The 17,992-nt window shown below is 33.4% G+C and overlaps 4 protein-coding genes across 5 annotated transcripts in view; 2 read left to right on the top strand and 2 right to left on the bottom strand.

The window, feature by feature from the left end:
* LOC126916704 (rotatin) overlaps window positions 1–17,992 on the bottom strand; it is a 237,586-nt gene that overhangs the window by 211,479 nt on the left and 8,115 nt on the right. The window lies entirely within an intron of this gene.
* Window positions 131–17,992, top strand: part of LOC126916712 (uncharacterized) — a 23,341-nt gene continuing 5,479 nt past the window's right edge. The window contains exons 1-10 of one of the 2 annotated variants that reach the window (XM_050722775.1): window positions 131–383; window positions 803–905; window positions 1,739–1,847; window positions 2,037–2,247; window positions 3,843–4,009; window positions 4,545–4,722; window positions 13,614–13,997; window positions 14,346–14,567; window positions 14,631–14,849; window positions 14,961–15,355. In XM_050722775.1, coding sequence (XP_050578732.1) covers window positions 308–383; window positions 803–905; window positions 1,739–1,847; window positions 2,037–2,247; window positions 3,843–4,009; window positions 4,545–4,722; window positions 13,614–13,997; window positions 14,346–14,567; window positions 14,631–14,849; window positions 14,961–15,130 — 1,839 coding nt within the window. In that variant the 5' untranslated portion in view covers window positions 131–307 and the 3' untranslated portion in view covers window positions 15,131–15,355. Of the gene's footprint in view, window positions 384–802; window positions 906–1,738; window positions 1,848–2,036; window positions 2,248–3,842; window positions 4,010–4,544; window positions 4,723–13,613; window positions 13,998–14,345; window positions 14,568–14,630; window positions 14,850–14,960; window positions 15,356–17,992 lie in introns of those variants that run through there. The other variant, XM_050722776.1, reaches the window with a different exon arrangement.
* Window positions 4,729–13,428, top strand: LOC126916728 (uncharacterized). Its single transcript, XM_050722813.1, has 2 exons — window positions 4,729–6,646; window positions 9,415–13,428. The coding sequence occupies exons 1-2, from the start codon at window positions 6,263–6,265 to the stop codon at window positions 9,841–9,843; spliced, it is 813 nt and encodes a 270-aa protein (XP_050578770.1). The 5' UTR covers window positions 4,729–6,262; the 3' UTR covers window positions 9,844–13,428.
* LOC126916711 (uncharacterized) overlaps window positions 15,131–17,992 on the bottom strand; it is a 5,088-nt gene continuing 2,226 nt past the window's right edge. Inside the window, exons 5-11 of the mRNA XM_050722774.1 lie at window positions 17,667–17,934; window positions 17,268–17,472; window positions 16,922–17,103; window positions 16,561–16,768; window positions 16,120–16,323; window positions 15,766–15,996; window positions 15,131–15,550 (exon numbers count right to left, since the gene is read on the bottom strand). Of these exons, the coding sequence (XP_050578731.1) occupies window positions 15,384–15,550; window positions 15,766–15,996; window positions 16,120–16,323; window positions 16,561–16,768; window positions 16,922–17,103; window positions 17,268–17,472; window positions 17,667–17,934 (1,465 nt within the window). The 3' untranslated portion in view covers window positions 15,131–15,383. The remainder of the gene's footprint in view (window positions 15,551–15,765; window positions 15,997–16,119; window positions 16,324–16,560; window positions 16,769–16,921; window positions 17,104–17,267; window positions 17,473–17,666; window positions 17,935–17,992) is intronic.

Here is a 17,992-nt window from a genome sequence, read left to right as displayed (position 1 = left end):
AAACAGGTAACGATATATTCATTAAGTTACCATCAAAATTTGTTAGTAATATACCTCCCGTTAGTATTATATTTTCTTCCGGAAAATATTCGAATCTACATCGAATGCATCTTGCATAACCAGAAGTAGCCTAGGCCTTGCTTTCACCAACCAAGATAGGCTCAACTAAGTCGCCGTATGATCGTGAAACGCGTAACATCGTCAGTGTTTATTTCCCGAGTCATCGTCGACTCGTGATTCGCGATGATTGTATGCCGGTTTTCGTAAATTACTAAATTTTGGGGAAACCCAGTTCGTCTGGGTCAAAATGTGGTGGTTCAAGAACTTTATAGCTTTCACCATCTTTTTTAGTTTACTACGAATATCTAGATCTCAAATAAGGGGTGAGAAAATAACTTATCTAACTTCAAATATTTATGTATTATCTATATTTGAAACGTCTATGTTTAATAAAATAAAATTATGAAAGTATAATAAAAAGAATTAGTTTCCAAGTATATTACATTAAAATTACTTAAAAATCAATATATTTGCAAAAATGCGATTGCAAAATATTAAAACGAAGCCTTTCATTCTGTTGAAGAATCTATATTGAATGCAAATATTTAACAACATGATTAACAAATACTTAATTAAGTATTTAATTAATACTTTATAGAATTAATTAATATTTTACGAAATTCAAATCTTTTGTTATTAACTCGGTTATATATCTGAATTATTATTTAATTTTCATTAATTATTCGTTAATAAATTTTTGTAGATTACGTTGACTAGATTGTTTTTCTTTTTCAAAAATTAGATGGTGATTCTCACGAATGTCTACGATCTTGTGCTGACAATGCACTTTCAAAAAAAGTATGCCGTTACGAATTCTTCGTTGAAGAATCACCTGCCCCGATCAGGTAAGATAGATAAAAGTCAGATAAGGCCTACGAATTTATTACGTATTTAATACATCAAAATCAATATGTATACTTTCGAAACTTTTATTTCAATCCAAGTTGAAACTACCAACAACCTTTCGAAATTATTCTTCCACATGAGCAATTTTATATACTATATAATATAACGTTACCGTTTCTCAATCAATTAATACAAGTAGAATGAATCAAATTTTCTATAATATTATATAAAAGATAAAAGAAAACTATACATTTTGTACATGAAATCATTCTAATCTAGAAGGATGTATAACTTGTCCTCGGATAATGATGGAAACAAACTATAGCGCCGCTCAGGCACGATATAGACCTAAATCAGCGAATATCCTCTTTGAAGGAGAAACCTGTCGGAATCTCGGTCAATTCGAATCACTGTGGAACGAATACACAATTTCTAATGTAATTTAAGAACTAACGGTTCATACGGGTACTAAGTGCATCTTTTATTTTTTCAATTCCCAACTGGTTCTTACACTACCACTTACTGTCATGAACATGATACTTGTACTATAGAGAATAACGCTAGCTAGATACATAATAACATCATAGGTATACTTTGTAATCGTTGTTCAAATTGTGTGAAAATTGTAATCGTTATTAAATTTTTTTATTATTTTTTATATTATTATTCTAATATTTCGTTCTACTTACGATACGTATTATCCGATGTTAAGTACATATGTATTAAAATTCTATTTATCTGAACTTTTTAAGGTATGAATGGGCAGAATTAATTGATATTATATACATATACTATTAATTAATTTTTCTTATATTTTTATTATTATTTACAGTATTCACGATTGTACTAAAAGCAAAAACGAATCGATAATCCACGACAACGTAATATTATTGAATAGCTTTCTAAGAATCAATGGGAAAAGCCCGGGCCCACAAATAGAGGTAAAAATTTTTTAACTTATTGTTATCTTTCAGTTTATGTATTAGGTATATTTTATACTTCCTTAAAAGTAGTTCGAAGCTATAATATATCAAATTTGTCCATTGTTAAGATATACTTTTTGGTTAATTAACAATACAATTTCAACGCATTTAATATTTTGAATTACGAGTTCATCTTTCAATTTTCAGGTATGTCTTGGAGATACTATAGAAGTGATTTTATACAACAGATTAGGGTCCGAGGAATTATCTTTTCATTGGCATGGTATACGGCAAAGGAATTCGGCTCATATGGATGGTGTTCCGATGGTCACACAATGTCCTATTTTGCCATTTGGGGGTTTTCGATATAAACTAAAACCGGAAAATGTTGGTACATACATTTATTATGCACACATAGGTAAGCACATCATATTCAAAACGATGAAATATGCAAACTGATTATATATAAATGCTAATAAAAATATTAAATAATCAAGTAACGATTGATTAATCGAAAAAATATTATGTTCTATAGATGACTGCAAATTTAATACTTTTCTTTTTAAAAACTAGTTCTTATTAAAATAAGCAACATTTGCCATAAAAATAACTAAAATCCACTATGATTGATTAATTTATCAAACGGTATTTTATCATCGTTATCTTTCAACAGTCAAATGCATAATCTCATAAATCAGGTATAATAAAGTGATTGTAAGGATTAAGAAAATTAATTTTATTTAAATTGTTCAGTTAATTGTTATGTAATATTTTTAACTGTATCGCTTTAATAACGTTTAAATCAATTTCAATTTTCCCGCGCTGTAGAACGGCTTCTACTCCTGCGAGGACAAGCAAAATTAAAGTAGATCAATAATCTTGAAACCGTGTACTGTAGAAGTAAGGTTACAGGTTACATGTTACGCTTGCTGTTTTAAGAAAAGTAGTGCATATTAAATGCTTAAATATCAATTTTCTTGACATCTATCTTTTCAAATTTGGTATGTGTTAAATAATTAAGTGAATTATAGTAATTTTGTGGTGATAAAATATAATGTAGAATTGAATGTAGCAAGAGATAATTTTTCACGCAGGAGGCTCAGGTACATTGAGTTATTTACTTAATATTCTCAATGTTTTAAAAGACAATCGTAATGACATTGATTGCTTAATGCCCCCTTCGCTTTAACACTGATGGACAAAAATAAGTTCATTTGTGTCTTCTTTTATAGCGTCTTTCGATCTGCAGTGTACATTATTATGTCAAAAGCATTAAATAAAAGTAATTTGGTATGAACTAAACCGAACTAAAATAAGAAAAAGTGCAGTCGCTTTAATCTTATTTCGTATACAAAGAAGATTAAATTTAATATAGACAAGAAATGAACTCGTCCAAATTTCGTTCTTATTAGCGCCCTGGATTATCACGTTATAGGTATACCATTCCAATAAGAAATTTTGTCTAAAATATCAGAAATACCAATGCACGTGAAAAATATGAAATTCGTAAGAATATGATACTTTTAATCGTTATTGAAAAAATAGTAGTTTTGAGGAAACATCAGCTAAAGTGAGATCAGCAATCGTTTCGATTTACCTACGTTGTAATCGAACAAAACAAAATCGAGGAAGAAGATCGATAGTAAATATTGAAAGAATAGGCGTGTCGACTTTTAAGGTTGCTTAAACAAAGAACCTCAAATTAGCTATTATCAATCTTGTCATCTGAAATTGAATTTTTCATTATTGCGAATATCAAAAAAATTGCTCTATAGTTCTAAACCAATCTTGTATTTACGTCCTATATAGTACTATGATACGAAATTAACGAATATCTCCTTAATATTAATACATTTTATTTGTCTATTTCTATAATTATTAAATTTACAAATAAAAATTATCGCAAAATTTATTCACAAATATAAAATAAAATTACTGTAATGTATTTATAGAACGTGAACCCTTTCATTAATCATGGGTATAACAAAAGCATTAATGACATTGAATTATTAGTTTCACAGCAGGCCGACGGCGTATACGGGTCGTTGACAGTTCGAGGACCACAAGATGACCCTAGCTTGGAAAGGATACTTCTCTTGTCATCAAGGCCGCCAACTCCTCTGTCGCGACACTTGCACCTACACCCACCTACGCCTAGTGAACTTCTCTTAAATGGCCAGGTATTGTTTTATCTAATTAGACAAGACGCTACGATATAGTCAGAGAAAGATATATGTAATTCAGCATGAAATGTAGCCAAGATATCCACATGCCCAGGGAACAAAACCGTTTTCGAAGATCAAAATTCTCGATACGAAATAATATGACAATAAGAACAATTTTTATATAAATATTATTTACTAGTGTTATTGCTTTTTACATTAAGATATTTTTATATTCATTTATCAAATGAAAAATCATGTTTTATTAAAACATGTTGAACAAACGAAAGCTATCTTTCTCTCAACATTGTAAATTTTTTTAATGATATTTGTAGTTTTCTATGAATGAATGAATATTCCAGCAACGCCAATTATTGCTCATATACCTAACATTTTAATTAAAAGATATTTCGAGTTTTAGTTTTATTCGTTAATTCATATTAGTAAAACTTGTTGTATAATATAGATTACGTCACCAGAATGAGGACTTTCTCTCGTTGTACATTATGTTTCACAAAACTGACGTCATCATTGGCTATGTCTTCTTTTGCAGAATAACGGATCTATCTTGCAAGTCCATTATGGAAGGAAATATTTATTGCGACTTATTAACGCCAACGCGTACAATTGCCCTATACTATTATCCATCTCTGGCCACGATTTTCGCGTCTTGGCTGCCGATGGGAACCCGGTTGAACCGACGGTGGGCAGACACATCTTTTGCTTTCCAGGTATGCAGGCAATTCTCCTTGCTTATACCGCGTGTTTTGTACATTCGGCACACGTAACATATGATCGTTGTACGTACATGTCGGATATACAAAACTCTTGATCCGAGATTTTATATTTAAACCTTACCTCTCGGATTTTCGTGTACACAATTGCGCTCAGAATTTAAGTGAAAGCGAGTGAAGGAGGCGAGAATGAATTGCAATCGATGAAGATAGGACGAAACATGATAAAATGAAATTGAATCGCAGCTCGTAGGATTAAATTATGTGAACAAATATAAATAGGTATAAGATAGACATGTATATATAGCGTAACTTGAGTATAATTGCCGAAGACGAATCGAGATGAAATATTATAACTTAAGAATGTATATGTATATTGTAAATATTTTTGAAAAACATGTAGCGTAATTCAGGTCGTTCACGACATGTGACTTAAAGCGATAAACGATGGTGAATAGTGGAAGAGTAAACGTTTGATATAGCCCTAATTGTTCTGCGTAAACTAAAGAATTTACATGCGTGATCGCACATAAGCGAAGCATGATTCTGCCTGATGATATTCATCCCGCAAAAAGCTATAACTAGCGTTTTAAAAATGGTAAATTAAAGAAAGCAAAGGAAATTTTCGCTATGCGAAAGAGGAGACGACAACGGAAAAGAAAGTGGCACGATATAAAGGCGAAGAACGAACGAAAATGGAGTAGTCGAAGAAAGGGAAATGATGAAGAGAATGAAAAGAAATGATGAAGATTTATGTTCGACAAGGAAGTAAAATGACGAACGAGAAAGAAGATAGAGGAGAAGATCAAAACAAAGGAAAAGGAAGAAACACGGCAGAAGACAATGGAGATAAAAAAACTTGGCTACCGTAATTAATGGAAAAGATAGGGAAAACAAGAGAGAGAGAGGGAGAGAGAGAGAGAGAGAGAGAGAGAGAGAGAGAGAAGGAGTGAAGGAAATAAAGCGGTGGAAGCGACGCGGTTGAATTGAAGAAGAACGAAAAACGATGAAACGAGGCGCAAGGTCGTTTAGTAAACAAAGAGGAAGGGAACGCTCGAGGATACACGCAACGAGGCCGTAAGAAAGAAATGCGAAAGGGAAAGGGGAAAAGAAAAAGAGAGAAGGAGCAAGAAAAGGAAAGAACGAAACCGCTTGGTAGTCGCACATGCGGCGTGCAGCGGTGGCTGACTCGTTCGCGCAGACTCGGCCGTCTTCGTGTTCTCGCCGGGTTTCCGCAAAGGGAAATAAAGAAAGGAAGGCGACCAAACGCGCGCGGGTCTCGCGCAAAAATCATTAAAACGCGTGCTCGATTCGCGGCTGCGGCGTCGTTGTCGACTCATAGTCGACGATTTATTAGCGGGTACCCGCCCGCTTGCTTGTCAGCCGACCGCATCGTTTAACTTTAATCGACATCCGTCCGTACTTTGTAAATACTTGGACGTACGAGTCACATAGGATTCTTTGGAGAAAACGGTGGCCCCTGGCCTAACAAGTGCCCGCGCGTCGCCGTAATATCGCCGTGGCCACTCTATTTTCCATGTCTAGCGACGACGCGTGGAACGAGCCAGAAACGAACGACACGCGGCTCGGCATGGAGTGGACTCGCGACAAAACTCTCGAGCTACTGCGCGAGTATCAGCAGAGACGCGTTCTCTGGGATTGGAATGCTCGGGGGTATCGCGACCGAACGAAACGAAAACGCGCGATTCAAGAGCTCGCCGAGATCCTTTGCTGCAACACCCTCGAAATCGAGAAAAAGATCACGAATCTCAAGTGTCAGTACTCGAGAGAAGTTCACAAGATACAGAACAGCCGTGACGCAGCTACCGGCCCCGACGATGTTTACGTATCCAAGTGGTTCGCCTTTAAAGCGATGCAGTTTCTGCAATTTGGCACACGTAGATACAGTAAAAGGAAGAAGGTAGGTAGTTACATAGCTATAGATCGTTCTTTATCATTGCGCGTGTATATTACAAGTACGCCGTCGCGCGAGAAATCCAGTTGTGACAGATATTTCGTTCCCACGTGTCGCATTTATCTTAACGGAATACATATACAGACAAGACTCTCTTTCTCTCTTCCTATCAATTCCTTCAAGAAAGAAATACTTAGTATACTTTTGCCCTTCTTTTCTCTCTTTTTATCACACAAAATCTGCGGTAAGCAGAATCATAAAGGCTCCCTTTCTCCAATCGTAAGGAGGCCAGTTTACGCTATATAATTGGCCAAACAATTTCGAAGAAAGACCATTGTGTTTGAATGCATTTCGTGGAAACGATCACCTCGCCTGAACGAAGCGTCGCTGCTCGGGATACACGTTTCGTCGACTCGTAGCAACTCGACGTGTCATTCTTTTTATAGCAATTTTTCGTCCCGTGACTTTCGCATTTCGAATCGATCTTACTTGAAACGTGTCCGATTCTCCTGCACATTCTTGCGCTACCCGATTGCTGATCAATGATAATTCTATCCTTCTCCAATTTGCTCATTTCCATGCTCGTTTTCTCACATTCTATACTGTATCTGTTCCTATCCGATTCTCTCCGTCTCATTTGCTTTACTCCGCCTGTCGCCGCCCGCCTTTGTGTTCCTCCTCCACTTTCTCTCACAAAGTTCTTCCAGTCTTCGTCTTCGAGAAACCGATCCAATTATGTCGATACATTGCTGCGATTAGTTTGCGAATTTTTATGCAAATTTATATTTTTTATGGACGCAACTAAAGAAATAGAACTTAAGTAGAGAAATTCTTACGGGTACCATACTCTCTGATATTTTATACAATCTTCTATATTGTGTGCAATCTTTGGATTATTGTACGTTTAAATTTCACATAAATGCATAAGAATTCGCAGTCCAGCCATGATACTCGATAGAATTTTTACTATTTTTATCGTTATTTTATTTATCGTTATCACTATATTTCTATCGTTTCGTAAGAAAATATAGAGGTTACTGGACGCGCCAGAACAATAGCCACGAAGAATCTTCGATATGGTTAGGCGTATAGGTACATTAAATTTCACGAGAATTTATTTTTAATTTGAAAGTTACATAGTTCGATATAATTTATTCAGAATACTTTATCGAAAAAACCGGTTTGAATGTTACGATATTCCAGTGATTACTACATTTGATTATTTCTGCTAGTTTCAAGTATAAATATTAATCAAAGTTCAAGGAACTGGTTGCAACTTTATCAGCGAGTCTAGTCAAGATAAATAAGAAATCGATCATGAAATGTCAGTATACGTAATAATATATATTATATCTAGGGATATATGCATGTACATATAGAGTGACAAAAAATGAGCTAGGACTTTAAGAGTTTTATTATGTCAAACGGGAAAAGTAAAGTATATTTCACCCTTTCACAACGTCGTTCTTGCTGCACTATAAACGAGCTATTTTGCATATCTTTTTCTATAAAGTTTTACAGGTCATTTTCGGTCTAACTGTGATTAAAAAATTGCTTAAATTTGAAGGAAGTAGTTGTTATTAATATATGATTTCCTGCTTCGGTCATACAATATAAATACATTCGATTCATAAATCAAAAGAAGAGGTATAATTTAAATCGAAAAGCATTTTACGTTTCTTTCTAGTATATACCAGCGAACTGATGCGTGTGCTTTTTCTTAATTAAGATACGTTCGGGCATTGTTTCTCGAGCTATTTAAATATATTCCCGTGAAAGTTTTTAATACGGAGTTTCCTTGAAAGATCGAAATGTTAGATTAACGTTGAATCGTGTGAACCGAGTATAGCGAATTGAATCGCGATTCGATTTGATTGTGTTTACGCGTGCCGTGTAATTATAATAACCAGGAATGCGAAGTTTTCCCCGGACTGCGGCAAAATTTTTGTAGCTAAATTAAATTAACACGAGAAGCGAGCGTGCAATGAAAATTGGCTTGTGTAAATCCCTAAAATATTGTATCGTAATTAATGATAATAATTACTAATTAAACAAAAAAAAAAAAAAGTAAAACATTGTTGATAAAACAGAGAAAAACTGAATAGGGACACGAATTCTGTAATAATACGATAACTCGTAAATCATACTCTTTTTCTTTTCTGTATTACTTGTATATTTATTAACACGTAAAAATATTAGAAATGTATACAAAGCGGTAAAAGATACATTTTGCTTAGTTAATGAAAATTATTTTTTATTTTATAAATAATATTCTCTGCTCGTAGTTATTATGATATACGACCTTAGTTAGCAATAAATTATGAGAAACATTATCGTAAAAGACCATGTCACATTAGAATTATGCGCATAAGTAAGTAATAAGGAATATTGGTAATGTGAGGAGACCTAAGCGACTGGACCGGACTATAATTTTGTTTTCCGGGCAAGAACTTTGGACGATAACTCTTCTCTATCGAATCTATGTATCGATCTGAAATTTTGCCATTTAAACGAAAGACCATACATATGTATGTAAAATAATAGGTAGAATCACTCTTATTATACAAACTCGAGCTATATGAGCTGTTGTTTATCCCTCGACGAGTTCAGACAAGACAAATCCTATACATTTCTCTTCTACGTGTTTCCTGTCACCCCTATACTGAATGCAACTGGGTTTCCCTCGCACGCGTGAACGCACGCACACGCGTGACGATAAACCGATCGCTATCGACGACGACCATAGATATGGAAATATATTCTTCTCCCTGCAGAAAATCGAGGAGGAGGCGTCCAAGCTGCAAGAGGAGTACATAGTTAGTGACATCGATCCCGAGAGCATAACGTTTATAGACTGTAACGAGGAGACGAACGGATCGGGAACTGGTTCGTTCAACGCCTCGCTAAGCGAAGACGCGGAAGAATCGTCATCCTCGAGCTTGAAGGCGATGGAATTGTATAACGGCTCGTCGCAGGATCATAATAGTCCGATTTGCGATCTGGACGAGTTCGCACAGACGAAATTGGAGACTACTTCCGACGAACGAAAGAGAACGAAAGAGGAGTTCGCGAAATTCGCGGAGAGTATCGCGGTACAGCTGGCGGAGATTCCCGACTCGTATTCGAGGTCCGTAGCGAAGCTGAGGATCAATCAGATCCTGTTCGAAGCGGAGATAGGCGTCTACGCACAGACACGTCGCTAACAAATGCAACTTCGTTCCGAGTTTGAAGAAACAAGTAAAAGATGATCGTACGATGATGGTGAAACGTCTCCATAGAAAGAAATTTGTACGCTATATACGTGTTATTTTGTCATAATTAGTCGGCAAACGAGGCGATGTGTTCATATTCCGTATGGACGTTGTATGAATTCGCAACGATGGACGATAATTAACGTCGGTGTCGGAGTACGAGATGGATTAGAGAGATTGAAACAAGAAATGCTTTTGTGACTGAATGAGAGCGAACGAGTAACTCTATTTAGCGCGTAATTGCACCAAGTAGATGCAGATACGTGTCGTAATATTATGGGAACCATCGTGAAATAGTAGCGTGGATCGTGCTCCAAACGTACGATCGTTTTAACGACACGCTCCCGATTTTCACGTAGGATCGTGTTAATATATTATATTTAATTCGAAGCTCGTCAGAGAAACGACAATACGAAGACTTTTAGCGTTTCTTGCTTATCAGGATCATTATTCGATTCCCATTTCTATCTTAAATTACAGATTAATTACGTTCATCGATACAAGCTTCGAATCGTTGATTAAGTATAGTAACGTAAGTTAAATAGTCGGGATTTTTAACGAAACGCATTGAACAATTTATTGGAATTAACTTTTCGTCCTTTAGATAGACAATTTTACACAATGGAGTGTAAAACTTGCGCGAACAGATTGTATAATAAGACACGAAAGTTGTACGAATTAAGGCGTAATTTACAATTGAATTCGTAAATTTGAATGCATGTAGTTGGCAAAAAGTCGTTTGTGATATCGCTCATTATACGAAGCGAAGTTTAAGGGATTTGAACGAGACGTTTAAAAAATTGTTTATATTTGACATTATATTTTTTTGTAAAAGATCTTCTCCTGGGAATTAATCGTTCAAGGCCCCAGGTATAAATTCGAATATCTCTTTGGAAGGAAGATCTGCGTATTATTAAGATTGTTGTGCTCTGAAAGTAAGAGGATTCTGTGGAATCGAAGGAATAATTGATATTATCAAGGGGTAGTAAATTTTACAAAATATTAGAAAAAAGATATTTTGTAATTAAAAGCCAGAACCACGCTGTATTATAAAAGGTAAACGAAAGGAGGAATTTATTTTCCAATGTTTAAATACCTTTTGCGTATGAAAAATACCTTAACAGGTACGTTATCGTTTTAGGATTCGATTTACGAAGAAGACTGTATTTCTAAAATGTATTGCTATTTTTCGCGATTGTTATTTGTTTGTTTGTTACGATGTAACGATAATGCGAATCAAGTATCTTTTTAAAGTATCTTTGATCGATCAAACGTTATATATAATCGCGAAACGAAATGTTACTCATATTCGATGGAAATAACGGATATGTGATTTTAAATGTGAATATAAATCAAAAGTCCATGACATTTGAGCCAAGTTGAACAGAATAATGATGAAATACTGGTGAACTCGCTGGAATATTTACAAGGGAAGTTTATAAACTTACGAAGAAAAATTTATTCATATTAAGCAATGAGCACTTGTTCAATTTCAAGGAAAAAGTATGTAATAAAGATTTTTCTTTATACGAACAACTTTCTTATATTTTTGATACATGTTCCTAAATTCTTGAATTTTATGTAACTTACAAATTGATCTGAAAAATTTGCCCGTTGAAAAGGAAAGTTGATTGCCAATTACAAATACCGATTTGATTGTTTGCAAAATATCTTAACGAGGAAGTATTAATTAATGCGCATATTGTGATACAAATCATATTTTATAAAATGAGTTCCAACGAAATTATTGATCCACCAAACAGCGATATTCGTCATTTATACAATCTGTCTTATGAATGATCTAGATTATAAGAATGTATTCCATTGATAGGTATCGTTTCAGGGCTTTAAATAGTAGACGTAGCAAAGTATAGACTACGAACTATTTTTTATCGAAAGCAATCCCTCCGTAAAATTGAAAATAAGTCGTTTTAAATTACTTTATTAATTTTCGTTTAAGAGACAAACTGTATTGTATTTCATATCATATCAATTAAATCCTTTGTCGGTAGGTAGGTATAAAGAAAACATTAGATAGTAATGATTGTACACAAGATTCAACAGTCTCCGGTGTATGTCTTTATATAACTCGTTCATCCTTGTTCCTGATTCTACGATAGTTTTATATTTTTATATTATTGTGTTCGTTTTTAGAAGCTTTACTGACAACCGTTAAATTTTAAAATATATAGTGGAAACTAATATTCAAACGATCAAACATCCTTCTCTTTATAACTTTGCATTCTCATTTCTATTAAACAAAATTTGGTTCTAAGATCATTATCAGAGGAATATTATTTCTTCCGATCGAACCTCTCTCTCATATCCTGATAATTTCTTCGTGGTAAATAATCTCCAATCAATTTTTTTCATATTACCACATCGATAATTTTAATAATAATCGATCACCAATCTTCTAAATAGATCCGTTCCGATATAATTTATGTGAACATTTCATGGATAAAGATATATTACGATCCTGAAAATGAAAATTGACAAAATCACAGTGTAATTGTTGTAAAATTGATGATCAGTAGAGACAGAAATATAATATAAAAATAAAAATGATAAAACTATAATTTGCTATTATTTTTAGTGTCTAATCGTAGATAAATTGAATAGGCATTAGTAATTAATAAAAGTAACATTTTCTTAGTCGTTACTTTAATGTATATAAATATTTTTCGGTAGTCGTGAAATAAATTTTTTCGCGTTTCGAGTTTCTATCAGATATTAATCTTAATGATGCTCAATCATGAATTCCGAAGAAATACAGTGTCTTTCTGTGCAAAAGAAGAAAGTACATAGGCGAGAACGTAGAATAAGTTACAGAGGGATCTAAGAGTTAAACTACACGATCGTTGCCTTCATATCCCATAACTTTTCTTCCGATAAATAGCGATTACAACGTATTAATATTAGTGCATCAATAGCACAATGTAAAAAATTCCTTGTAAAAAGACATAACACTAAAGTTATCTACCTATCTGTCTAGAAAAATCTTGGGAAGAATCAAAGTGATCATTGAAAAGTTAATGTTGTTCTACACGCGTGATTTTATTCTCGTGATTCATACTTGTTTCACATATTATTTTATTGCAAATGAAAACAATTGATCGTTAAAAGCAAATATTTTATGAATTTATTCCAAAATATTGTTGGATATCAATGTAGTATCAAACGCTATTAAAAACGGATTTGAGAAATGAAATTTTCAAACAATTTCCTCGATAAAAATAGAGACTCGGAGGATAGTAAATACATATTTAATATACATATATGTAGTAATTGCAGTTTTGTGCTCATTACGAAGAATTAATTCGAACTGAGATTAAAAAAGTTTGCTGGGAACTATAGGCATATCTACATGCATATACTCGGCTGCAATGAAACTTAAATTCTTCCTGTATTACGATATACATATCCCCATAGTATTTCTTATAGTTTATATAGCTATACTTTTTTGTATTATAGCAAAACGCCTACACTTTACTTTGTATACTTTTATTCAATAAAATAACTAGGATACCTGTTTCAGATATGCAATTACTCTTTCCATAAATTCAATACCATAAAGTTAGAATATCAGCTTTTAATAGAAAAGTAGAGATTTCTAGATGTCACCAACGATATTTGTATAATATTAAAAAATAGGATAATCCTATCATTTTCTTTTTTATTTTTATTTTTATAGATTCTCTACTATACGAATTTAATTTTAGGTGAGAGATTTGACGTAATTCTCGAAGCAAATCAACCTCCTGGGAAATACCTCATTGATATAAAGGGCCTTCGGGACTGTCAAAACCTTCATCAGGAAGCTTTCATCCTTTATGATGATATAAAACCGGAGTCCGCTATAATCAAAGACGAAAAACTATTGAAAATCAATGACTATGCAATTACGAACAAGGGCTACGATTGTCATGAAATATCAAGGAATTTCATTTGTGGTTTGGATTTAAAAGGATCGAGAGGGATCGAGATTAATTCAGACGAAATTATTTATGTTCCATTCGACGTGAATGCTTTTTCCTATTTCACGGATGAAATGTCCGACTACAAATATAATTTTTACGGATGCCCTTTCTATCCATCAGATCTAAGTAAGGATATGAAGAGTTTGTTAATATTAAAATCAGTCTATAATGCCTGCCTAAATGTATTATACTATGCGTAAATGATCATAATTAATTTTACCAAAAGCACCTGCATACTTGGGCTTATTTAATAGTTGTAGGCGCCAGAAATATTATTTCTAATTGCTATTTTGTTTGTCCAATATTATTCAATATAATTTTCATTTACTTATAAATATAAAATACATACGCGAAAGATATGCCACATTACATTTATTCGCGATAATTTCTTAATGGATCGTAATTTTTATTTTCTTAAATCTTTCTTCTTTTTTATACCTCTCGACATTCTACATCCATAAATGGAAATTTCAGGTGTGAGCAAAGAAGGAGCAAAGGTTGCACAAATTAATCGTATATCGTTTAAATATCCTATGTCTCCGTTATTGTCTCAACCGGAAAATATACCAGAGGAATCGATTTGCTCTTTTGAAACGCGTTCAGAAGAGTGTGCTGACACGCCATTGTTTTGTGAATGTATTCACGTGATCGAAGTTCCACCTAGAAAAAATATCGATATTATTTTAATAGATGAAGGTAATTTTAATCTACTTTACATTATGATTTGTTATTTTATATTTAAAATAATTCTTTATTCAGGTTCTGGCGGAAATGTCTCCCATACGTTTCACGTACATGGCTATAACGTGAGTGTCCTAGGAAAAAGTAGTTTTGAACGAGCAATTACCAAAGAAGAAATTATCCTGTTGGATCGTAACAAACAGTTAGATCGTAATTTTTTAAATCCACCCCAGAAGGACAGTTTCGTTGTACCAAATAAAGGATACGTTATTCTTCGTCTTTTTACTGATAATTTAGGTAGAAATCATTATATTTGCAATCTTTAGCGAAATCTCTTAAGGGAAGAATAATTTCATTTGTGAGAATCTTTTAATAAAATTATGACATGAATTCATTTACCATTTGCAGGATATTGGATGTGGGAAGCAAGAAGCACGGCAATATCATCAGGAATATCTGGACCTGTTATGCAATTTTTGTTAAAGGTAGGAAATCGTGAAAGCTTCTTACCCGTTCCTTTGAACTTCCCTACCTGTGGAAGTAATAAACATCCGGACATGGTATTCGAAACCAACTAATTTAGTGTATAAACTGTAATTTATTATATTACCATATATTTATTTTATATTCTGCTACTTATTTCAAGTCAACTAATTATATTAATTTAACGTTGTACCATAAATAACTTTTATTTACATAAAGAAAAAGTATCTTTTAAAAGATAAATATTTTTCTAAAAAAGCAATTTGTGACTTATATTGTGAAGAATAAAAACGAATAAAATAGTAGATTCTAAAATGCAATTGAAGAACCAATTAAGTTTGGGGAAACTTATAAGTTATAAAAATCTTTTAAAGTGTCCACCGCTGGTCTCCAGTTGTTGCATACCGGGAAACCGCGTGGCACCGGTGGAAGATCACTTTTATCCCCTACGTGAATGACCAGTTCCATTCCGGTTATGTGATGCCAAGTAAAGTGGCAATGAAGTAACCACCATCCTATAAAATAGTACTTTTATCTTCATCCGAAGTATTTTAATAAATTTATAATGTTGTAGATGTAATTCAAATGAATTTAATTAGCATCAATGAAATATTTACGATAAATGATTTTAGTCATTTAGAAGAAGAAGCAGAAGAAAGTCTAATTTTCTCGAAAAAGAAGAACAGCTATATGGAGAAAATGCTATTTTGGAAGTAATTAAATATTTTACCAGGATTATTCGCCTTGAAACGTATAATCGCATATCCTCCATTTATCAGTTTAATAGTGTCTTTACCAGGTGGATTTGAATATTCCCCATTTTTAAGACGTTGCGTGTGTTGGTCTATTACTCCTTCTATATCTGATCTCGAAATATTTCTACCACCAAAATCCCCCATACTAAATACTCTAAATTCATAACCGTGCAAATGGAACGGATGATATAGGCCAGGCAGGGGCACTGTAATATAATTTGTTATTTAACGTTATCAAATTTGCAATATTCTTTTCGTAACGAAACAAAATCAGCCTATTAAATAGGTCAACATTCTTTTATCTTGTACTAAAGACAAATACTAGATACCTTCGTCGTATATTACTAGCTCCACGATATTATTCAATTTTGAATTGATGACGTCAGAACATGTGCAAGGTTCGGTGCAATCGTTCTGTACGTTTTCCTTGCATATTGTTTGGCGAGAACTACGTTGCGAGAGTAGAGGCGCCGATGGTTCCACGTACGAGATATTATTAAACGTAGCAGCAACCTCGAAACCTGCAGCTGGACCTAAAACGAAACAAATGTTTTACGAAAACAAGATAGATAACAATAAATAAATAACGCATAAATGAAATATAACAGTAAAACGAAAAAAATTATATTTCTTTAATTGAATGCAAATAAGCAGATTTTGTATATTTATGACGCACAAGAAACAATTTGCTGTAATTAGAAAATGAGTAAGATGACTTATACATATATAGGCACTTATTTATTATGAGAGAATCATTAAAAGAAACTTACTAAAGTAGCGAGGGTACTTGTTTGACCTAAATAATTTCTTGTCCCCATTCTGATTGTAAACGAAGAACCAAAAAGGTAATATGTGCCTCTCATCCGGTTCAACTTTTAAGAGATCAGGATCGATGTCGAAGGCTTCCACTTGGTTCACACAAACGGAACTTTGTGTGTTATTTGTATTGCACTCCGTTCCATTAAGCGAATTATACGTCTAAAAATGTGAAAGAATCACATATCACAGTTGTTAGATACATCTAAATACAATTTACATATAACGCCAAAATTTTAATTTGAGAAATTTGTAAACACATTTGTACAAATCTAAATTTAAGATGAAGAAAAGAAAATATTGTTTGATACTTACAACACTATTTACTGTATCATTATAAGTAAGAAGTGGAGTCGTTGGTATAGTAGGACCACCATCGTATCTCAAGATAGCTAATTGCTGTATCTGCGACGAGGCACATGCACCGACACCACGTACTTGTATCCAGTAAGAATCAACACTTTGATTTGCAGTTAGGATAAAATCGACGCGTTCACCTGTATATTTCGAATGCTTATTTTAAATACATGAAACGTAAACTGGTATAATAAAGCAACTTTCAACAAAAAGTTCTATCGTATGGAAAATATTCTTAGTCGTAATAACGTAATAATCTAATTGAACAGCCGATTTCGAAAGGGAAAGTTGAAATTTGTCAAACCTGCAGCTGAGATTATTTTATCCACTGTTTTAGGTTTCACGTTCGCACCATCCTGGGCAATTATAACTAATTCATGCCCTTCGATTCTAAGTTCTGCCACGCATACTGTGGTGAAAGAATTAATCAGCCGTATTCTGTGCCGTTCTCCTTTCTTGACGGTATATTCTGTTAACGATCCATTAGTAGTTTGACCAGTAACTGGATCCTAAAAACAATAATAACTTTTTAATTAATTATTGATCATTTGCTTCCAATAAATGGTGCGACCATAACTGGAAAAAGAATCTTTATCCAGAATTAACCATTTGATCCCATAATATAAAATATTTTATAATCTTTACATAATACAGTACAAAGATGTATACTAAATTTTCTGATAAAGATATACGTATACTTTACCGTATAATTCCCTAAACCGTTTATAAGTATATTCTTCGGAAGCTGTCCAGGACTATGTCTAATCCAGCCAGGATAACGTTCTAACGATAACTCATGCATCCAATCACTTAAGAATATGATAATTTCATCTTTATCATATAAATCACGATGAGGATTTTTAGATGGTGGATCTTGTATAATAAGGGGACCATATTGACCATCTAACAAATGTGTCCATATGTGGGAATGGTACCAATGCGTACCTGAATTTTTCACTACGTAGTCATATCTAGGAAAGGATATTAAATAAAAAAATATGTATTTCATTTGGTTTCATGTTACGGTAT

This window comes from Bombus affinis, chromosome 5 (genome assembly GCF_024516045.1).
Source record: "Bombus affinis isolate iyBomAffi1 chromosome 5, iyBomAffi1.2, whole genome shotgun sequence".
NCBI classification, from domain to species: Eukaryota; Metazoa; Arthropoda; class Insecta; order Hymenoptera; family Apidae; genus Bombus; species Bombus affinis.
Note: the sequence above shows the minus strand (reverse complement) of the source record. Positions and strands in the feature narration are given on the sequence as shown.

Coding starts and splice junctions, on each gene's coding strand:
- LOC126916728 (XM_050722813.1), top strand. CDS start 6,263: ATGTCTAGCGACGACGCGTGGAACGAGCCAGAAACGAACGACACGCGG. Junction 6,647..9,414: donor GATACAGTAAAAGGAAGAAG/GTAGGTAGTTAC, acceptor TTCTCCCTGCAG/AAAATCGAGGAGGAGGCGTC.